The sequence below is a fragment of the Colletotrichum acutatum genome, assembly GCF_030867785.1.
Source record: "Colletotrichum acutatum strain CBS 112980 chromosome Unknown BDZ83scaffold_79, whole genome shotgun sequence".
Classification (NCBI taxonomy): domain Eukaryota; kingdom Fungi; phylum Ascomycota; class Sordariomycetes; order Glomerellales; family Glomerellaceae; genus Colletotrichum; species Colletotrichum acutatum.
The window spans coordinates 97629-119275 of NW_026849073.1; the positions used below are offsets into that span (position 1 = coordinate 97629).

At 49.4% G+C, this 21647-nt stretch overlaps 10 protein-coding genes across 10 annotated transcripts; 2 read left to right on the forward strand and 8 right to left on the reverse strand.

The window, feature by feature from the left end:
- Window positions 1-146: 146 nt before the first annotated feature.
- BDZ83DRAFT_653923 (uncharacterized protein) lies at window positions 147-1397 on the reverse strand (the record flags this gene model as incomplete). Its single annotated transcript, XM_060510668.1, has 2 exons — window positions 147-727; window positions 974-1397. 2 exons carry the CDS (start codon window positions 1395-1397, stop codon window positions 147-149), a joined length of 1005 nt encoding a protein of 334 aa, XP_060362503.1.
- Window positions 1398-3463: 2066 nt separating this feature from the next.
- BDZ83DRAFT_653924 (uncharacterized protein) lies at window positions 3464-4099 on the reverse strand (the record flags this gene model as incomplete). The annotated part of the gene is made up of 1 exon (XM_060510669.1): window positions 3464-4099. One exon carries the CDS (start codon window positions 4097-4099, stop codon window positions 3464-3466), a length of 636 nt encoding a protein of 211 aa, XP_060362504.1.
- Window positions 4100-5363: 1264 nt separating this feature from the next.
- Window positions 5364-5876, reverse strand: BDZ83DRAFT_653925 (uncharacterized protein; the record flags this gene model as incomplete). The annotated part of the gene is made up of 1 exon (XM_060510670.1): window positions 5364-5876. One exon carries the CDS (start codon window positions 5874-5876, stop codon window positions 5364-5366), a length of 513 nt encoding a protein of 170 aa, XP_060362505.1.
- A 1622-nt stretch (window positions 5877-7498) lies between these two features.
- Window positions 7499-8909, reverse strand: BDZ83DRAFT_653926 (uncharacterized protein; the record flags this gene model as incomplete). Its single annotated transcript, XM_060510671.1, has 2 exons — window positions 7499-8049; window positions 8870-8909. 2 exons carry the CDS (start codon window positions 8907-8909, stop codon window positions 7499-7501), a joined length of 591 nt encoding a protein of 196 aa, XP_060362506.1.
- A 2213-nt stretch (window positions 8910-11122) lies between these two features.
- On the reverse strand, window positions 11123-11927 carry BDZ83DRAFT_783543 (uncharacterized protein; the record flags this gene model as incomplete). The annotated part of the gene is made up of 1 exon (XM_060515592.1): window positions 11123-11927. The coding sequence occupies exon 1, from the start codon at window positions 11837-11839 to the stop codon at window positions 11123-11125; it is 717 nt and encodes a 238-aa protein (XP_060362507.1). The 5' UTR covers window positions 11840-11927.
- A 1100-nt stretch (window positions 11928-13027) lies between these two features.
- BDZ83DRAFT_721395 (uncharacterized protein) lies at window positions 13028-14038 on the reverse strand (the record flags this gene model as incomplete). The annotated part of the gene is made up of 3 exons (XM_060512381.1): window positions 13028-13476; window positions 13614-13800; window positions 13883-14038. The coding sequence occupies 3 exons, from the start codon at window positions 14036-14038 to the stop codon at window positions 13028-13030; spliced, it is 792 nt and encodes a 263-aa protein (XP_060362508.1).
- A 576-nt stretch (window positions 14039-14614) lies between these two features.
- On the reverse strand, window positions 14615-15229 carry BDZ83DRAFT_583066 (ctr copper transporter; the record flags this gene model as incomplete). The annotated part of the gene is made up of 3 exons (XM_060505615.1): window positions 14615-14753; window positions 14810-15125; window positions 15181-15229. 3 exons carry the CDS (start codon window positions 15227-15229, stop codon window positions 14615-14617), a joined length of 504 nt encoding a protein of 167 aa, XP_060362509.1.
- Window positions 15230-16477: 1248 nt separating this feature from the next.
- Window positions 16478-17342, forward strand: BDZ83DRAFT_653930 (uncharacterized protein; the record flags this gene model as incomplete). Its single annotated transcript, XM_060510672.1, has 2 exons — window positions 16478-16761; window positions 16934-17342. 2 exons carry the CDS (start codon window positions 16478-16480, stop codon window positions 17340-17342), a joined length of 693 nt encoding a protein of 230 aa, XP_060362510.1.
- Window positions 17343-18053: 711 nt separating this feature from the next.
- On the reverse strand, window positions 18054-19074 carry BDZ83DRAFT_754369 (uncharacterized protein; the record flags this gene model as incomplete). Its single annotated transcript, XM_060514469.1, has 3 exons — window positions 18054-18541; window positions 18602-18851; window positions 18919-19074. The coding sequence occupies 3 exons, from the start codon at window positions 19072-19074 to the stop codon at window positions 18054-18056; spliced, it is 894 nt and encodes a 297-aa protein (XP_060362511.1).
- A 1373-nt stretch (window positions 19075-20447) lies between these two features.
- BDZ83DRAFT_583007 (ubiquitin carboxyl-terminal hydrolase, family 1) lies at window positions 20448-21206 on the forward strand (the record flags this gene model as incomplete). The annotated part of the gene is made up of 1 exon (XM_060505609.1): window positions 20448-21206. The coding sequence occupies one exon, from the start codon at window positions 20448-20450 to the stop codon at window positions 21204-21206; it is 759 nt and encodes a 252-aa protein (XP_060362512.1).
- Window positions 21207-21647: the final 441 nt, after the last annotated feature.

The window sequence follows — 21647 nt, forward strand, 5'->3', positions numbered from 1 at the left end:
TGATGATAGGACGAAATTGACTGCAGCGATTTTAAGTCTTGATCACTGGGAGTCTAAAAGACTCGGTTGGCTTTCGTAGCTGCCTTCAGTGAGCGCAAGGGACAAGTTACCGATCGATGCAAGGTCATTTCTTTGAGTGAACCTGACTAGAGCGGTTCTAACCCGCTCAAAGGATCCATATCGAAACCTAGTAGCCCTCCTTCCAAGTCATAGAAGTCCCCTTGATGCTCTGGGTTAGCCAATTCGGTCCACATAGACTTGAACAAGTAGTTTTCCAAGGATAGGAGGTCCTGAGTGCCTATGTCAGCCTCCGCCGAGCTGGAACTCGCCCCGGCGAGAGGCTGGTTCACTCGGTCTATGCCTTGCAATGTAGTCTGAGAGCCTTCCTCGTTGCTCCACGTCGATGGATCAACGAGGATGGTGTCTTCTGCTGAACTCGAATGATCTCTATGAGTTCCTTGGTCACGTTGGACTTCTGGGCCCGATTCCACCTGCGGGCCGCTTTCTTGCTGCCAAAGCTCCCTCAGTAGAACGCTATATCCAAGGCAGATGTGCGGTTCGGTTGAGGCTACTTCGTCCAGGGTCAATATGAAGGCTTGCGATAGGCCTTCCACTTGGTTCTGTTGAGAATGGCCCCGAACAGCCCCTGCATTGAGGGTCTTGTATAGGAACACTGCGGCATAGAGTCCGTAGCTTCCAGGTTCAGTCAGTTTTGAATCGCATTGCGCTATGAGAACCTTCAAGAGAGAGAGAACTTACAGATGATAACGCGAAGGGAGGTAACACAATATCCTTCGGAAGTCCAACTTCGTTATGAGACCAAGAAGCTCTCTTGCTGCCGTAATGGCACTTGCAATGTATCTTGCGTCAGGGGAGGCCTTAATACCACTGGATAAAAGATCCGACCCCGATCTCTTGTTGCCACGTAACAACCGTCGGTGGTTCCGCCGAGGGCCTTGATGTTGAGACTCACGCGTCACCACGGCATGGAAAGAAAATGCGTTAATATACAAACAGAGATATTCGTGCGAAATACGGAGCGTAGACTTCAGTTTCAGAGAAACTTGGAGGTTTCCCCAATTGGTGTTCCATGCCGTTGCTGCTTCCATCAGGTCATCCGAGTAGCGCGGATAATCGCCCTCGTTAATCATTGACTGCGTTCTTTCATTGGCCGAGGATAGTATCGAGTGGGCGTTGTGAAGTATCTGCATCAAATCCAAGTGCGCATGCAGAACTGATGCGTAGTCGTCGGTACTACGTCCAGCCACAGGCTTTAGACTCGGAAAGTCTTTGGCCGTGAACTTGGAAGATAGGGCCGGCCCATGGGACCAGAAAGACTGCCCTAATCGGACTGAGATCTGCCTGTCCGCCAAGTAGGTGACTACAATCGAGAACATGATCAGCGCGAACTTCTTCTACCAGCTGAAATCCTCAAACTCACACATCCAAACGAGACAAATATGCTCTTGTCTATCGTCTACGGAGTCTCCAGATGAAGGACTCCGAAATGCGGCACGGTCTAACCTCAGTGAGTAGCCCAAGCGTACGGCGAGACCGATAATTGACCAGGCTGTTTGTCCTTCACTGAAGTGGTCCTTATGGATCGCCAAGGCAGAGCGTTTTGTTTTTACATGAGGCAACCACTCAGATAAAAGGAGCAGACCCTCGACTGTTCGCGGGGTTTGAGTCCAGGGATGGGCTAGGGGCACTTGAAGAAGTAGACTTTGCACGTGATTCCAACACTGGCTGTGAATATGTGCGTCTGCTGGAGTCTCTTGATGCAATAGTCAACAAGACTGCCAGTAGAAAGTAGTCACGTTTCTGTAGCTGGCCCGGGTGGGCGAAGAAGCATGTCGGAGTGACAGGGCAGTACGGGTAATAAGTGCTTGCAAACCTGTTCAGTTGAGTCTTGCTATTCAGCCATGTCGGTGCGTTTAACCTACATAGTCAGAAGCTCGGATGACTTGTCAAGGTGAAGAACACCTCGTCGGATCAGCTCAAAGCTGTTTAGTCCCGACATCGTATCTGTCATGCACTTTGGGGTTGAGGTTTCTACCCGAGAGCTAGAACCGTTGGCTTTTCTCAGTCTTCCAAGAGCCTCTCTAGGCTTGACTGATGGCATGGTATTTGTATGGTGAGATGTTGTACGACGTGTATTAATTGGGTTTCCGGTAGATGCCCTGCTCCTTGAACGAGTAAGAATCTGCAAAGCATCGGAGGGATCCCTGAGCTCCATGGCATTGTGATCGTCGAGTCCCGTAACATCGCCTTCTTCGCAACTATCTTCGTTCGTTGAGGGGACGAAGTTTGAAGACCGAGGAGATGCTGGCCCGGGTGATAGGTCGATTGAGGAAGGAGACGCTTGAGTACTGTGGTCCCGCCTTGCCTTACGAGACCTGCGCGATGAAAACACAACGCATTCACTGCCAGAATAGTAACAGGAAACGTATGGAGGTTTCATAGGCTCTCCAACCACTTCACTGAAGTGTGTTGATTAGAGCAGAGTTGTTTGACGAATCGTGGGCATACTCACAAGTTGCACTTGGTCTTTCGACTTTGGCATCTCGTACAAGCGCGATAAGACCTTTTCCCTGTGCCAAGAGTCATGTTAAGTACCTTACAGCGCAGACAATACGGATGACTTGATTTCAAGCCCCTCTGGTATTCTACTTAGGCTCAACTCGACATTGTTGAGAAGAGTTGTTGGTGTACGCCCAGATAGCGGGGGCGAGCCGCGTTCGTCGGCATTAGTCGGCGAGGACCGGACGGCACGGAGTGAATATTGAGAATCGAGCAGAGCAGTCGGTCGTTCCTTTCAGCCTTGAGTCGTAGTGGGATGAAGCCGACTCTTAATCGCAACGTTGAAACCTCTCCATCTTTCTCGGATGTACGCACTGAGGACATGTAGGCAGATTGGCGTTTATCTATTTCCAAAGAGCTTTTCGCTACTAATTGATATACTATTATATCAAGATGAACATTCCATTAAATCCAATATTAAACGATTAACTTCAACGTGTAATGTGCGTATCATTTTTCCAAAAGGATTATTAGAGCAAGACTGGAAAAGCAATCAAGTAAAATGCACGATGTTGATTTACTTGGCCGAGCTCTCCGATCACCTCGCAACCCTCATTCTCCATTCCCCCCCTGGTCCTCAAATTGTATTTCAGGAGCCGCCAGGTTCAAGAAATAGAGAGACTTTTGACGAAGAATGATTGAGACTTCCAAAGCGTGTTACTCCTGCTCATTATGGAAAAGTTGTTCTCACGCAGCGTGCCGCTTGACGGCTTGTCCTCGTTCCATGTACGATGTCCGTGTTGATCAGTGGCTATCGAGGTCCTTCGCTGAGCGCCATATACGCTGCCTAATTCTAAGTAGCTGCTCGATCAGTGAATATGATCGTGGTTTTCAGATACGGTGATGGCGACGGCGACAGCGTGGGTCTTATGCATCTTAGACACTATCGACGATTAGACCGAGGGGTGTCCATGAGGGGCGGAAAAAACCATTTTTTGCTTTTTGCGCCATCTCGGTAATGTTTTAAGATATGTCTTTGACGGATTCTCATATTTCTGTCGGTCGTGGCTTGCGTGTCATCGGGTATAGCGCGTGGGTATTTCTTCTTTTTGACACAGAACCCACAAAAGAAGTTGTCTTTCCCGCAATCACTCCGTTTTAGGAGATCGTCTATCGAATCCCAGCCGTGGTTGATATTGTAGTGTTGATAAAAATTTTCGAAACTGCAGTACATTTGCAAACACCTGCAATTTGGATCGCCAGGGGTGATGTTCGAGGGAACACCAGGGCGACCCGGGGTAGGAGGCGAGTGCTCCTCGCATAGAAAGAATATCAAATTGGGATGGGCTTTATCACAACGTATCCAAGCAGCCTCGGTGGCATACTCTCGTCTACAATGGACGCACCCTAGTTTGGTGGGCTGTCCGGCCTGTCTTGCCTCTCGTTCAGCCGCCATTATTTCTTCGTCTTGGTCCTCTCCTACTCTATCAGGCATAGGTGGAAACTGTATGTTCACTTGATCAGATTGGACTGCCTGTTGCTCGGGTTGGACCGCTTGTTGCTCAGCTTGGGCAGACATGATGCTCAAGTTCTATTATAACATCAGTATACGCAGTCATAAGCTTGAACCTGGCTGATGGGAAAGCAGAAAATTCAAACTACTGACCTTGATGATTATTCTAATTATTCCGAGTTGTCCAAGAAAGTTGAACGTCTGAATCAAAAGGCAGGGTCTGGTGAGTGACGGCCTTCACAGATGATCGCAATTGGAAGCTAGATGTCGGAAAATCCAAGCGTGGGTGCTCATATACCAAAATATGGCCCTGCAATCAAGAATTTATTCCATTAGACAAAGATCTGAATTGACTGTTCAGTGAAACGCATCAATCACTCCAATTCCCGTACAAGATCATGATGAGAAGGACATTATCCTCCTCTTTGAGAGTTTACTGGGTGTCAATCAAGCGGTAAGCTTCTCGCCAAGAATATTGAAAGAGATGGAGATCACCAGATTGGTAACACGACACATACAGCCATTCAAGAGAGGAAGAATGCGGTCGAGTATAATCTTCTTTTTCACTGTTAGATGCCACGAAATTCATTCACCAGGTGGTCCGGGGAATTGTTAAGCGAATCTTGAGTCCCACGGTAAGGTAGTTCGGGATACCAGAGTACGTTATGAACAAAGTGGCATGGAAGAATTGTGACTAGTGGTGCTTAGGATACCTTCTCTATTCATCTGATAGATCATCCAAACAAACATCGACTTAGCGCGACACTCACAATATTAATCCCAGCAGACCAGGTGGCGCCGAAACCCACGAGACGGGACTTTTGAGTTCGACGTGAGGTAACCACCTAGACAACAATAGCAGAGACGCTACTGTTCGCGGAGTCCTAGCCCAGGGATGGGACAGAAGCAATTGAAGGAGTAGACTCTGTACGTCGTTCCAACAATAGCAGCGAATTAGTACGTATTCTAGGGGCTCTCTCGATGCGACCTTTAACAAGTCTACCAGAAGGAAACAGTCGCGCTTCTATAGCTGCTGCAAGCTTGGCTGAGTGACGAAGGATGCCGGAGTGCCTGACCTACATGTCTAGAAGTTTGGATAAAATGAAGGGATACAGTGTACCTGTCGATCTATGAGGTCTATGGAGTGATCAAGGTACTTCAGGTAGGAAAGCAAGCAAGATGCGATCATCTAAGGGAAGGTGTTGAAGATATAGCGTTTTAGTTGTTTTGGTAACTTCCTTCCTAAGCAGAATCAACTACGTAAAAGATGTTTGACTGATAACTATATCCTAAGAAGTATTTCTCCCTCTCCTCAATCTTCCTCCTCTCCTCAAGGTTGTTCAGTAACGCCCTGTCGAGGCCATCGCCATGAGCGGGGTCTTATCCCATCGATGATATGTTGTTGAATATGATCCAAACGCAGCGGTTGGTCTAAACCTCTAAGAGCGAGGCCTTCCTGTATTTGCGGATCATCGTATTTTAGAGCCTTTTGACAATATCCGCACCAGAATCCATCGGCATAAATCGGAAAACAATTTTCTCTCTGGACTGAGAGCACCTCATTCCAAGAGGTACCCACTCCGTGCATCATTATCAAGTGTTCCGCAAACTCGAAACGTTGCGTAACCTCGAATGATGTATTGCAAAGCCCTGAATCATTGTCACGGTCCTGCAGCGAACACACCCAGTAAATGCCGTTTAGATCCTGGATTCGTTGCTCAGCGTGACTTTGTTCACAAAGTCTCCAGTTCCGTGCTTCCAAGTAAGGCGAGGAGCAAAAGGTACAGAAGAAGCCATCAGGGACACTATCATGCGTTTCTTCGTGGGTCGCATGTTCCGCCATAGTGGTGAATCGTCGGCCACAATACCCATAATAGCATCTGGGTAAATGTTCACTGTGCCCATTCGTAAGGCCATTTCCATTTATGTGCGAAGTCCCGTTTGCGGACATGGTGCCTGAAAGGCTGTTGTTAGCATGAACTCGTAAGTCTCACCAAGAGCAGGAACAAAATGTTGATTACATTGGCAAAGACTGGTGATTCAAACTATGACTTCGAAGAAAACGAATATCAGATTTGTAGTTTAGGCGTAAGTTTCATAGAATACCACGGTCGGGTGTCTGGCGTCGTGATGTTTACCAGCCATTCTTCCCTAGAGGTCGGATCACCCCTCCTTTAATACATTTGAGGTAAGATTTGATAGTTGACAGTTAGCTTGAATCTTTTGATCGCCGAGATGTTTCAATAAGCTTGACTCCCCTCTCATTGTGAGTTTACCTTGGGCGGCGAAGCATTCATCTTCCTCGCACGAGCAACATTGATCGTCTAGGCTTTGATGTTTGATTTTGAAACGTCATGTCATCTGGCGAGGATCAAATGTCAAGTTATCAATAAAGCATTCTTGAATTGACCGCCACTAAAAGTCTGTGTGTCGTGCGCTGCATCCATGATCCCAGAGTATTCCTGGGCCCGCCGCGATGTTTTCTCTAAGAAGCTTGAGCTAGACAGTCTTGAGAATTACCTCAGAAAAGCTGGCCAAAGAGCTGCTGAATGGCTGGTAACTCTCTATCACGGTAAAGCTGTGTGAGGGCATTCATGATCCCAGGAAGCGACCGCAATCGCTCGTCAGTTGATGTGTAACTATACTGTCTGGTCCATTACCAAGGTTTTCAATAGAAGACCAATTGCAGTCGTGTGAGGTAGGTGATGCAACAAGCAGTGCCAACTTTGATTGCGTAATTGAACTTGTCCTTTCATGTTGAGGAAAACTTCTTCACAATTCGGTAGGGATAAATGCAAGCAAAGACGACGCATTGCTAGGATTGACCGCCACCAGAAAGGCCAAGTCTTACTGACCTTCTAGCTCACCTTTGTCTGGGCGATTGAGTCCAAAAACTCGATAAGAGAGTCCGAAAAACCATACGATTTCTTTGAAGAACCTGTCCAGTGGCTTACCATAGTTGCGGGGCTTTCTTTGTCAATCAGGGATTTTCTGGGGTTTACCCTGTTCAGGCGGCATACACCTGCGTCTTTATCACTCTAGACAGATGATCAAGATGGCCACAAGAGGAGCAATCATCTGTCGATTTGAGTTATCGCCTTGAAAGATTCATGGGATGGCGATAAGATGGTTTGTAGCCGAGTCTGGAATCCGGGGTCTCGTCTGCTGATTCCAGGCTCTTAGTGTCTTTGTATGCTATAAGATATAAGGCTTTTTATTTCATGAGTACGTTTTAAGCCCAACGGACGGAAAAGAAATGTATGAGCAACATTTACTAAAGATGGAAATGTTCATGGAAAATTTCAGTGATGTTGGAAAAATGTCTTTAAGGTGTTTTAGCACCTCATAGTGTAAATTTACTTAGTTGTATTCAAATATTCGACGAGCAGCTAGATCCAAAGAGAAACTTCAGTCATCCCCTCATTTGATGAACTGTATACTGTGGTGACATATAATGACTGAGGTCTAGTTTATCACAACTCCTCGCGTGATAGTTTGTGTTCCCCTCAAACTTTGCGCCGAGGCTTCTGGTCGGTCGATGTATTCCTGCTGGATATGATCCAAACGAACGTTTTGGAATGGATCTTGGCGCCTTAGGTTTTCATAAATATGGTGGTCCCTGAATTTGTGAGGCTTGAAACAAAGCTTGCACCAAAATCCTTCGTAATGTCCCGGGTAACAGTATGCTTGAAGGAGACTTCCCACGTCCAGATGAGTTAATGCTTGTCTGCCCTCGTTGTGACTCATAATATGTTGCACAAAGTCCTGCTGGTCTTGATAGGTAAACCATACGTTACATGGCTCATTAGTCCCGGCAACATTGTCTCCGCACATCCAGTGAATACCAGTGTTGAAACGACCAGGATGGGCTTCCTCTTCATGACTTCTCCATAGCTTTGCGTCGTTGAATGTATCACTGCAGCCATCAAAGGTGCAATGAAACGTGATAATATTGCCATTATTATCGAAGTTGTGCGTTTCTTCGTGGTCACGTAAATCAATAGCAAGGTCAAAGACTCGACCGCAATACCCGTAGTAGCAGATGATTTGCTCGTTTGCGGGCGGATTTCCGTTGGTGTGCGAGTGCCCGTTTGTGAGATTTTGCCCGTTCGTAAGCGGATGCCCGTTCGTAAGCGGGTGCCCGTTGGTATGCGAGGTCGCGTTTCTGGACATGATTCTTCCTTATGTGAACATCTAGTGATGTCTTCCGACTTGTGAGATACGTCAACGACAGAAGAAGACTGATAGCTACCTCGATATAATCGAGTACTTTGAGGTGTGATCCAAAGAGAGGTGGAAGTTGGGTGACAAGTTTGTAGTTTAGGATGAGGTTTGTGAAATGCTTGCAACTTCGTTCTGTTGTCCTGGCTTGTCCAGTTTACATACGCCTAGAAGCCAAGGGACATCGCTCTTAATATAGTTTAGCTCAGTACTTGAATCAACTTGGATGATGAACCAGATCTTCCGATGATAGTCACTTCCATGTCCTTCAAGTCTTTCGGTAAACCATTCTTCTTCGTGCTCGAATAACATGCATAGACAAGGCCTTGCTGTCTGAATGCAAATTTCCAATGTCATCTGGTGAAGGTAGAAAGAAAGACATTTCATGATTCCTTTCTAATATTGACCGCCACCAGAGGAGTTCCACCTTGCAAATTACGTTCTGACTCCCCGCTGCTTCTAGTCTAGCATCTCTGACATGACATTGATATCTATGCCTTTGAGCTCGATGGGTGACCTCTCACTTTCAGGGCAATTGAGACAACCTCTCTGGGCTTCTTTGTTAATGTGGGTCTTTCTGGGGAGGGACTGTTCAGATGCTCTATGTCAACTTACAGTACGGTGTCGCGGCGGTAAACACGTGTGTCTTTGTCATTTTGAACAGGCGGCACCCATCACCGGCTTTGGGAAATTTATTGCCTAGAGCCGAGGTCAGCAGCTGAGTTTTCTCTTTCCGTGGGCACCGGCCGCCGGTCCCGAAATCCAACACTAATGATTATCCTCTGGCAAGCAAGATCCAGACTTTTGCGTAATGACCCGTCGAGAGCTGCCGCGTGCCTCCACATCGTGTTGTACGAAATATCTTTGGGTTACATTGATCCATGCGGAAAGGTTTAGAGGATTTGCCTTCGATCAGATTTAAACCTGTACTTCCTTAATGATGAATTATCTTACTTAACTGTCTGAGTAGGTCCGAGATACTCCACCAGCAGCTAGATCCCAAGAAACATCCCCTGTTCTCATGGTTCAGTGGCTCATCATCAGGCACAATCACTGACTGCTCCCATGAGTCGCCTCACTCTCGCACTTCTTACTCCATCCATTCAGCGGCCCATTATTGAGCACAATTGCTAATCTCTATTTTGCGAATAGCCTCACTCTCACACCCCCGGACTAGGCCACTGCCAATGGATGCCACCATCTTCCAACACGTGCTTTTGTATGTGATCCAGACGAAGTGACTGCCCTATCCCGCGGAGCTTAAGATCCCTTTTGATAGCCGGGTCATCGTATTTGAGACCCTTGTCACAACGCCCGCACCAGAATCCACTATGCTTGAAACAAGTTTTATCAAGAATCTGTTTCCATCCATCCTCCGTTCGGTTATAGCGATGTCGTATTCGTAGGTGATTCTTGTAGTTGGTACCTTGTGTACTGGTGTAAGATGTGTTGCACGGTTTTCCATCCATGACCGATGCCTCCGAACACACCCAGTAGACTTCGGGCCGTCCACGGCCAGCAACGTGTGATGCTTCGCATGCTCTCCATTGGAGTGCATCCTCAAAACGCTGTCCGCAGAATGTACACATGAAATTGCCAAGAAAGTGTTCGGTTTGTTCGTGGATCATCCGGAGGTCCTCATTCGGGAATTGCAAGCCGCAATACCCATAGTAGCACGTAACATGCTCTGTTTCGTGATCAATCCGATCCGCTACACTGTCGAATGCTTGGCCACAATACGTGCACGTAAGATGCGTTTTCTCGTGCGCATCTCGTTCCGCTTCGTTATCGAACTCTTCATTGCAATCCTTATGATAGCACACAATCGCGAGTATGACATCCATAAACGGGTCCTGCGACATACTTTCGTTATGATACTGTTAGTATGTGCCAAACTTGTCAACTTACTTCGTGGGCAGATCAAAAATAGCTACCTTGAGATTGATTTGTGGTTCAACTTGTAGTTCCAATATTATAACTTGTAGGTCAAGTGCAAGGTTTGTAGAACGTCCTGGGCGATGGATAGGTTTCCCACTTCGAGTTGAAAATCTCATTCTTCATATGTATATGTCTCGATATATAATGACTGAATGATTTCCTACGTAGAGCAAAATCTCGTGCTCTTGACATCCTTGACTGTCACACTCTAATGATTTATGAATAGTTTAGGCGGTGTGGTGTTCACTCTCCTCGAGTGATACCATTCAAACATGATTTTGGTATTGAACAAGGGAAAAGCTCTCTGTATGCCGGGATAATATGAATGTGAAATTCACAATGATACCTTCTCGGTACTGACCACTATCAAAACTATTGTGCATCGCGAGACGCGTCCTAGATCCTGACCTAAGGATCATTTAGCGAGGCCAGCCTACACGGCTCTTTGTACTATCTGCGAGAAATTTGCAATGACAAGCTAGCTCCTCTATTTCAAGCTGGAGCCACGTGAGTTGTGACGATTCAACTCGCCTGTATTGACTTCTTTCGCAGTTTGGTAACGTTACTAGACTCCGGCGGTAGACATGGCTTTGTCACCATGGCCAGGTGACTCCGCCCCGATGACCGCCTTTCAGAATACGTTTCAGTAAACGCTTTTGAACGCTGATAATCACTCACGACCAATTGAATGATTTTTTGTAGTAGGTGTCAGTAACTACCCTTATGTTACGTGATAGAGGAGCACATTAAAATCAAAGTGTTGTGATTGTCAATAGTACGACAAGATGAGATTGTGATGAAGAAGATGATATTGATATAACTATTGGGGTACTTTCCTTCTATAGAAGAGACATTAACCCGCAGCTAGATCTCCGTATACATCCTTTGCTGCTCTGACTTGGTATCCAATCATATGGCTTAACCGCTCATTTAGACATCGTCAGTCTCCCGCCCCTCATCAGTGTCCTCCGCATCACCAACCATTTTCTTTGTTGAAATGCTATGCGCTGAGACATGATCCAAAAACCGGAACACCCAAGCCCAGGGTTCATTTCCATACTTTGGAAGGCGCTCATCATCGTTGCTCCAAGCCTCACCAAAGTCACCACAAAGTCGACACCAGAATCCTTTTCCATTCATCATAACCTCGGATTCTGTTATGGTTACGAACACGTCGTCGAGGGGTACTTTGTGCGCCTCTCTCAAGTGCTTCTCGAACTCGGGAAGTTCATTCTTTTTGAAGCCTTTATGACACACTTCTCCATTATCTTTCAGTTTCCTACACCTCCAGTGGGGGTCGGCCTCGAACTGTACCGCTAGGTGTGACCAGTCACACATCCTGGCACTCTTTAAATCCTTGAACGTGTTATTGCACATACGCCAGCTACACCCAAAATCGCAGTCATTGGCTTTGTCATGCTTCGTTTCGTGTTCCTTCATACTTGTCTGATCAGGGTATTTTTCGCGGCAGAAAAAGTAAGGGCAAGTAAGGTGCTCTGCCACATGCGCATCCCACACACGCACATCTTCGAAAAATATGGATTTGTCCACGTTAAATATGCAACCCGCAATAGGGCACTTGAATGTCTTCTTCCTCATGGGTGCAGCCGCCGTTTGATCAAATACCGGATCTGTATCCGAAGACATGGTGTCTTTAGTGCAAAATTATTAACTTGTTCAGACTTCGTTGCCTGCAGAGCAGGATAAAAAGAAAGATTGCTACTTACCTCAGGACAGATATATAAGTGGTTCAAATTCCAAATGGAGAGAAAGGGCTGAGAGGACAAGTTCTGAGGCTAAACGATTGACAGGTCCGTTGATTAACTCGCTCTGTTGATGTTATGAGAGCGACATGGGCAATTTTCCACTTCCCAGAGGACAATCTGACCCTTCAAATACTTCAACGTTAACAGAAACCATTAGCTAGGCATTAGTCTAGACCCAAACCTCTTGCCTTTTTCATTTCTCACTTTTGGTAGATTTCCACCTTGAGTGGCCTAGATGAGGCTGTTCAGAGGTTGAACTGTCATTCAGACTTTCTTTGAGATTTGTGTTGTCCTGGCATAGGGCAGACTGGTAAAATTTAAGGTGTTCTGGTGGAAAATACGTCTTTGTCACTTTAGACAGTAGATCCAAATTACCGCCAGCCCGTCCTCCCATCTCTCACATCGTCAGTGGGTTAGGGCATATTAATCGCTTCGAGTTTTCCCACCACTGTTTAGCGGCTAGCCATTGGCAGTCCAGGTTTGCAAGAACAAGCATCTAAATCAAAGACTGCAGGTTCGATAAGACCACAACTGTGAAGTGAAAAGATGAATGACTTCGCATCACAAGTTGGCTGGGCGTAGGGACGTGTTTGCTTACCTCCGACGAAGCAGTTTGGTAAAATCGTGAACAACTGATCGAATCAAGACACTTATCAGGTAGTGGACAAAGAGCATACCAATATCGCGAAGTTTGCCTGCTGCATGTGTCTGAGTCTTGTCCACTGCGGTAAATACCGAGATAGCCAGTTACGAAGAACTGGGCGGACGAACAATCGGTAGCGGTCATCATAACATGGGTCTCACTGCCAAACCAGACACGGGACTTGTTTCGTCAACTATTGTTTCTTTAACAAATAATCCAGTGATCGACTTCGACGCTGAATCCCTCAGTATCAGCAGCCACATCCAAGCTGCCAGCAAGCACGTACCGGCTGGGATGATTGTTCTTCAACAAAGAAAACAACGAAAGACTTCAATTCTTTGTACGACATCTACTAGCAAACACATCCCAGATACCACCCGACACCGATGTATCCAATCTCAACACTCCTTCACCACCACCCATCCATCACGGCAAGCCTTGCCTCACATCCGTCCTCTCCTCCAACCCCCATGCCTGCGAACTCCCATCATGGACAGTAACCCTCCTCATATCCCTCCTATACCTGTACGCAAACTGCCCACACATGGCGCAGTGCATCGTGCAGGTATTATCCCAAACAACCATATCCCCGACATCCTCCCACTCCACCACGACGCGGTACTTTTCCTGCGTAGCGTGGTCAAAGAGTTTCTCGAACAGAGTCTTGGAGCCCTCCGGGACGAGGTTCTCGATATGGGGGATGTGCATGGCGAGATAAAGGTTCATCCGTCCAGACGGTTTATGTTTTTGTACGAGCTTGTGTCGTACCATTGGGTAGTCTGCAGGTTCGATGTTCGCAAAGTGCTCCGGGGCGGCAAATTTCTTGATATGCAGGATAGAATGGCAAGCAACATAGTCTTTCTCCGTCAACTCTGCTTTCATACCCTCATTTAGATCATCCCACGCAGCCCTGGTATCGCAAAACTCCGTGCTTCCACCGGTGCCCTTTGGAAGCAAGTCGTGTGCCAAAGCAGAGAACATTCCGCCCGTCTAGATTGAAACCCGAATCAACGTGGAAGAGGGCATTGCCCAGCCCAGTCTGGGGCACGCGGGAATTTAGGGTCGACGATGGAATCGTTCGCCTCGATATTCCCCACGTCAAAGAGCTCGTCGTACTGGAGGCGGTTAATACGACCTGCTCTATGGTATGGCTTGAAGTCATCTAGCTCGCCGAGGCGTCGGGCTAGGGAGATGTGAATCTCATCTGTAAGGCCGCTTTTGCGGATGATGAGGATGGTGCTGTTCGGAGATTATCAGTCAAATATTATAGATAGGCTTGACAAGTCCAAGAAGGGAGCCCCAGAAGCTCGCCTTTTTGATAAGGTCTTCAATCAGGCGAGCGCTTTGATTGAGTGTGTCGGGTTGAAGTGGAAAGTTGTGTGCTTCGATCCCGAAGCTGGGGCTGAGCTCTTTGGTATGAAGTTCGGTGATAGGCATTAGAATAGTCTGTATGAAAAGAGTGGTCGGGATGGTCTGTAGCCTGATGTTGTACTTGGCCACGTAAGATGGGGAATATTCATATTAATAGTTAATAGGCGATGGGACGTACGATGAGATTCTGCATCCGATGCATTTATTCCCCTCTTCCGATCAGTATACAAAAGCCGTCCATTTCCGCGGGATAGGACGGGTAGACGGTTGATCCAATCATCTTACACCTAAGACAGTGTGGCACCCGTCGGAGGGGCAAGAGGGTTGAGCATGCGATAAGGTTTAAGCTCCCGGCAATAAGGCGGCCAAAATCCCAACACAAGGTAGGGTACATCAAATATTGCTACCATCATGCACAAAATCATAAGGGGGGTAAGAAGGAGCTGGAGATTGAAATTTGCCAATGCTGAAGAATGTCCTTGGAGAGTGTTGTATTATCATTCGCGCTGAATTAAGATTCAAACAGTAGGGCAACTGGAACGCTGCGTGGGTATAGTATTATGATTCCTCCTCAAAGACGTCGTATGTCGTCTCCCGTGTCTCTGAACCTCAGGTTCGTGTATGAATTATTCTTAATTGCGTTCAACCGCAGCAGACGGTAGCCTCGCTGGCAGCAGAGGTGGGCCCGTCGTAAATGGTCTCCCATTGGAACAGGAAGGCACCGATGTAGGAACCGATGAAGATGCAGATGATGAGGTAACCGTTGTAGTACATAGCAAGACTAAGGACAATATTAGCGCCATTCTCTTAGGTGAAGGCAGCATCAAGGCAACGTACAGCATGACAAAGTAAGCGACGGCGAATTGGCACATGTGGATGAGTGCGCGGACAGCTTGCTGCAAGACGTTGGGGCGGAAGGGCGGGACGACATTTGCGGCGATAGCGGCGGCAGAGCCGGAGGGCCCCTTACCGTGGTCATCGGCGCTAGCGGAGCTCGGGGAGACGGCGCCGGCGTTGGCATATTGCTGCTTGTGGGCCTTGATGAGGTATCTGTCGTACTCCTTGGTGGCGCGGCGGAGAGCCTCGAGAACCATGACCAGGAGAATAACCCCGATACATGAGCCGGCAAACATGCCGTTGGAGGTGATCTTCCCTGTAGGGGTGTTAGTGGTTTGGTATCGTCGTTGGCACAGATAGGGAGTTCGTACATTGGCTGCTGATGAAGCAGCTGTCCTTGACGTTCCAGTTCCACAACATCTATGAAGCGGTTAGTAGGCGCCATGGATAGCAAAGGCAGATGGTGACGGCCAGGACGTACAGAGATCTTGCAGCCAGTACTGCTTCCCATGCCAGACATGGCGGCCTTGGTACTGGTGGTAGCAGCCATGCTCATAGTGCCAGTGGCAGCCATGGCAGTGGTGGTGGTGGCCATTGACATGCCGTCCATCTCGTCGGTTTATTCGTAGATGCTGCTCAAGACAATTTGTGGTGTAGTAGTCTGGTAATAGTTGTGCCTAGTACTGATGTCGTGATACTCGCAACCGACGATCGATCGAAGGAGCAAGGGCCCGGAAGCTGTCAGAGTGTCGGTAGAGCGAAGCTGAAGAAGAAAAGACGGAATAGAGTTTGAGTAATGGGGATATGTCTCGACATTGTTATATAAAGGCAGGGTCAGCAGGGAATCCAATCGATCTTCTCACTTCTTTGCCGCGAAGGGAAGAACGACCTTTGCCAAGAGACCCACTTTGCGCTAGATTTCCATGGGATAGAGCGAGTTACAAGGACCAGTTTGCGCTAGATTCCTTCCCGAGAGACAAGCAAGGGTCCAAAAGTAAGATTCGGTGGGTTGGTGGGCAGAGGAAACACGATATCCGTAAACATCGTAGTACGGGTTGAGTGGGAGAGCGTAAGTCGTCCCGGTTGGATGATGGCCACTGGCTGGTTGAGGGCATCGGTGTAAATGCAGCGACGAGGATGTGCGATGATTATCTGATGAGGTTCCACTTGACAAGGTCCTTTACTTGAACTCTAAGGCACGTACCATTTCACCCGTACGAAGTACCAGGCCAGGTCTTTCCGGGAACATAAGCATAAGGCAAGGCACGGCTTCCTGTTCTTGCCTGCAGTGCCAAATATAGAAGTTGATTCTTCATGTTCAATGTTCGCGCTTGCCCTGTGGCCTGTGTTACATAGGGTACATTAAGGTACGAACAGTAACTTAGGTAGGACATAAAGTTCCATGGAAGGAAGCAGCCAACGAGGTCGCTGTTGGAGTAACCTGCCTTATCGTATGTTCAGGAAGGCGCATGTAAGAAAATCGCACGGGGAAACTGGGGGCAAAATTGCTCTCTTGCCTGCTCTTGCCTGCTCTGTTTCCTGCCTCTCCTGCTGCCAAGACAACGCTATCGCTTCCTGCCTCAAGCATCCTGAGAGTTTTTGAGCAAGTTTACGCCCAATTGCAACCTCGAAGTACCCCGGCCTGCTTCCCAACTTCCTGCACGACACATGTCCCGACTCCAAGGCTCGATTCTTGCTACTCGATTCTCCATGTTTAACGCACCGTGTATTGCCTCTCACAATGGCTCCCGCATCCCTTCTCACTCAAAGACCGGTGTCTTGCTATTGCACAGTACAGGCCACGAACTGTACAGAGAGTCAGAGACCAACTTTCTTTCGTCCTTCTCAAAGTTACAACCGGCCGGTCACATTCAACCACTGCATCGCAGACCACAGATTGACAGAGCAATAACCCCGTTCCAGATTCACAGAGAGGCAGGCAATGAGGCACTGTAATCTGTACCAGCGTTGTTGCTGATGATGACCTGCACCTCATGAGTCCAGCCCTGTCCCCCGTCGGGCTGATCGTCGAAAACGAGAAGGTCGCACATCCCAACGCCGACTTATGGGGTACCTGTCTCAGGCTTCACAGGAATGACGGTGAAGTCTGAAGCATCTCTCTAGACGCTCTGTACGCTCGCCACCACCCGCGTCTCGTACGCACGACCATCAGCGAGTCCAACCTCACAGAGCCGAGCCAGACTGCGACTCGGGACGATTCTCCCCAGTTAGAAAGTCGAGACTTTTGGCCGCTGCTCCCAAGACCACTCTCAGTCTTTACCATGCGATGCGGTGGAATTGGCCAAGGAAAAGTGGCCGACGCCCCCGACATGTGCGCTATTCTGAGAACATTTGCGAAAGATTATCGATTCTAGCCTCCCGATTCCCGACGCCGATGCAATCCCTTCATGTATTGCCACCTCGCCTGAGCAAGCAGCTAACTAACAGTGGAACGTACGAAGCTGCGGCCTGCGATATTTCCAACCGATCCAACCAGGCACACTCGGATCCCACATGCGATTTGTGGTTGTGAAGCGCCAAAAAGAGCCCCAAGTTCGATTTCGCCGTCCATTGGGCCACAACAGGAGGGTTCCGCCGCCCCGGCGCCGTGCGTCTGTTTCTGCAATATCGGCCTACCGTTGGGGTTGCGTCGCATTGCAGCTTGCCTCGCCTCTCTAAATTGCTCGCTACAACCCGCTCGCTGCTTGTTGGCCGCCTCATCACCAACCACATCGTGTTCGCTTTTTGGCCTACCTGCTGCTTTCACTGCATGTCTGTGTCTGGATTCCTAAGAAAAGAATATCGGTCAAGAGACCAGAGGCTTCAGTGCTGCGACCGCAAAGCCAAGGCCGGATAGATGAAGCTACCAGGGAATCCTGCTGCAACATCAACTCTAGCGTATGGCTCGCAATCTCCGCCATGCTCTAGCTTCGCCCTTCAGACTGCGGATCCCATGCTTCGATTCTTCCCGCCGATCTCACGGCTTGCTGCCGACGAATGACGCTGTCGCCGAACACCTCCCCGCTCAACTTTATTTGCGGCACACTGGGACCTGGGCCCTGGCATCAAGGTGGGCGGCGGATTTCAGCGGCCATCCAGTAATTTAAGCATTGGAGCTGGCTTTTCTGCCCCCCATGAGCATTATTTTACAAGTACAGATACACAGGCTCCAAACTCTCCCAAAACGCCAGTCTTTCGTCCCAGCAAGCCACAGGAATTCCGCTTTCATCCCAGACAATTTCCATCACAGTTCAGCCTTGGTATTGTCCTCCATCTTGGACTCGAGCGCGTACAATTCCCTCGGCTGGCCTGCCGCGTCGCAGCTGGCAAACTTCCACCACCCCCAGTGCCAAGCACCAGCGATATTGATCAATCCCCACTTGATCGGCGCCGGCATGGGCGGCCAGTTCGCCCACAACCCGTCCTCCGTTGTCCGGTCCAGGTTCAGCAGGAAAAACGGCACCACGTCCGCCGTGCCCGCCTTGGTGACGGTACTCTTGCCCCACGTTTTGAACGTCAGACTCGCGTTGGCGGCCTCCGGTGTTCCCTCCTTGGGCGCGTTCGGGTGCTCCGCCATGCCGGCGATGGTGGTGATCTCGCTATGGAAGTGGTTCTCGAATGGTTCTTGGAAGCTCCTCATGATTTCGAGCAGCTTGTCGCCAGAGAAGTCGGCTGGCGAGGAGAGGGAGGTAAGGTACTTGTTGAACTCGGCGAGGCCGCCCAGGAATGATTCTGTTCATGTCTTTGTCAGTTGACCATCGTGGATTGGTGTCGTGGATATTAGGTACGTACCATGCTCCTTGTGCGTCTCGGCAAAGACACTCTTGTCCTCCAGGAGGTCCTCGACCTTGGTGAAGAGCGACTCCTCCTCGTCATCGTGGTGCGACTTGACAAATTTGAACCAGGTCTGGGAGTATCCGATGAAGTCCGCCTTGTCTGCTTCCTGAATGTAGGGCGCTTGTTGGTAAATGGAGTTATAACCTCGCAGGATCGAGTTGTGCAGCAGGGCCATGTGCGTTGAGCCCAGCGTGAAGAGGTCGGTCTATTGGACTGTTAGCTGGACCTTCCTCCAATCGGGCCCGTGATTCCGACCCAAGCAAGTTACGAACCTTCTTGGTTGCATATTGCGGCGTGGTGATGAGCTTCATGGGCCCGTCGGCCCAAGGCTTGGTAGTCTGTGGTGTCGTGGTCATCATGAATGGTGCCCTGGAAGCAAGCAAGCTGATGAGGATGCTTGGAATCACAAGCAAGAGATATCCGGCCATTTTGGAAGATTACGGCGGAGTCTAGCGAGAGCGAATGGCGCAACTGATATACAAATCAGGGTGGAAAGTGGTACGATTCACTGACGTCCCTTTGCCGCCTGTTGAGGGAATCGAGGATCGGGGTTGCGTGACCAAAGGGACAGCCAGCAGCAGCACAGCGCAGCTTTGTATTGGACGTCAGCTCGGGGCCGAGGAAAGGGAAGCTTGTCCAACGTTTCCGAGGGTTTCTGGGGCTTCCGGGTCTCTGGAGCGTGGGGCGAAGGAAGAAGAAAGAGAGGTTGGCTGATTAAAAGGCAGTTCGCCATTGGCCCGTGCCAGGGGAGAGCGCTGGGGACCTGGGGTGATGTTCAGGGAGCTCTGGCGCGGTTTCACCTGGGGAGCTCCCGCTAATGCCGCTGTGGGATCATGACGGTGGCTGCCGACGGGATAGGGTCACCGATGCGGTTCCTGGATTGGGTAATCGGGACCCTTGGGAGACGGGGGAATGAGACGTTGAGCCGGGGCTTCGGACCTTGGTGACCTGCCGTTGTCCGAACATGTTCGGTGTGACGGGAAGGGTGGAGTAGGGACAGCCTGGAACGCCTGGATGAGCAGATGTGCTGGAGTCAAATGGCTCTCCTAAAGTGATGTCACTACCAACTTGATGATGGCAGCTGGCTTGGATGAAGCATGCGCTCAAGCTTTCGTCTGCTCCAAATCATTGGAATGCCACTGGAGGAGTCGGGCTGACCCGAACTGCGGCCATCATGTCATCTCCCAGGAAAGTGTAAGGTAAGGGTAGTGAAGTAGATGCCGGCAAAGATAACATTGAGATCCCCAATGACTGTAACATCCTATAGCTATGAACTTTTCTTACAATTTGAGACCTTCAATCGCAACAATGGGTATGCGCACAAGAGTCTCCCTGTGGTACGAATGCGATATCTCCATGGCAGGCTCATCATACACAGCCCACTAAGTAGACCAACCTGGACGGGATGGTGCACTCGAGCCTTGGCGGTCAAACTTGCCCAATCCACACAATAGAAGAGATTGATTCCATCTGTCCTCAGCGACCATACAAGGCCATTGTGTTTCCTGGAAGTTCAATTGCCAAAGTACTTTTCAAAGTCGGAAACAAAGCGGTGAGGGCAACTCACCGTGCGGGGTTCCAGGCAGGCGCTCGGTTTGCGTACACCCAACGACGTGCCTTCCTTTGGCGTGTAAGTGAAGGGCGTCTCCACGCCTTGCCATCGACATTCCGAATTCATCAACCATCAAACCAACTTATAGCCCAACTCGAATCATCCGGACTTCATCGTCAGGAAAAAGTCCCAGATCAACTCATCAACACCAAATCAATCGCCAATAATCCCCATCACACACCCGCCAACATGCCCACAGAAGGAGTCTACTACACCCCCAACGGCAAGAAAACCGTCATCCCCCTCGAAAACAACCCCGACGTCTTCACCTCCCTCATTCACGACCTCGGCATATCCCCCGAGCTAGGCTTCTTCGACGTCTACAGCCTCGACGAGCCCTCCCTCCTCTCCCTCGTGCCCCGCCCTGCACTCGCCTTAATCTTCATCTCCCCGGCGCCAATGTACTACGCCGTCCGCGCCGCCGACGGCACGAAGCTTGCCAAGGAAGACGGGGTGACGTATGCTGGTTGCGGGCCGGAGGAGCCTGTGATTTGGTTTAGGCAGACGATTGGGAATGCATGTGGGTTGTATGCTCTCATTCACGCTGTGGGGAACGGGCCTGCAAGGGAGTTTGTGCAGGAGGGTTCTTTGATTGACGGGTTGTTGAAGGAGGCGGAGCCGTTGAAGTGGGAGAAACGGGCTGATGTGTTGTATAATAGTCAACCGCTCGAGGAGGCGCACATGAAGGCTGCAAGGAGGGGGGATACGGCGGCGCCGCCTGCGGAGGAGAAGCCTGGGTATCATTTCATTGCGTTTGTTAAAGGGAAGGATGGGCATTTGTGGGAGTTGGAGGGCGGGTCGGATGGGCCTGTTGATCGGGGGGTTTTGGGAGAGGATGAGGATATGTTGAGTGAGGGGGCGTTGGAGAGGGGCGTGAAGAGGTTTATTGGGTTTGCGGATGGGAATTTGGAGTTTAGTATTGTTGCTTTGGCCAAGAGGGAGGAGTAATGTTTTTCTGTCGTGGTTTTGATGTGTGGCATGGGGATTGGCGTTGTTTGTTTGAGGGAACTCTAGATTGTACATGGGACCGGACTCTGTGTGCATAGCTAAGAGAATACATTCGTTTGCTGTTGAATTGATGTAAACGTCCTCTCTTGTTCTTCGTCGAGTCAATTGTATTAATGATTTTCTGACCATGATTCCGGGACTCAGTTCTTCCTACAGGCGACGCAATGCTGTTGTCCAATGTGGCATCTCAAATTGGTGTACTCACCCTGCTCACCGAACTCCCCGGTCCGGCGACAGGTGTAGAGGATACACCGAGGTGAGGACGGGCAGGTAGAGGTAATGGGGTGAGGGGTTCGGTGTGGCAGGGCGAACTCAGCCTTGAACCCCTCCATCTGCACGAGCCAGCCAACGGCCCCGCCCGTCCAATCAGCACACGGCGCC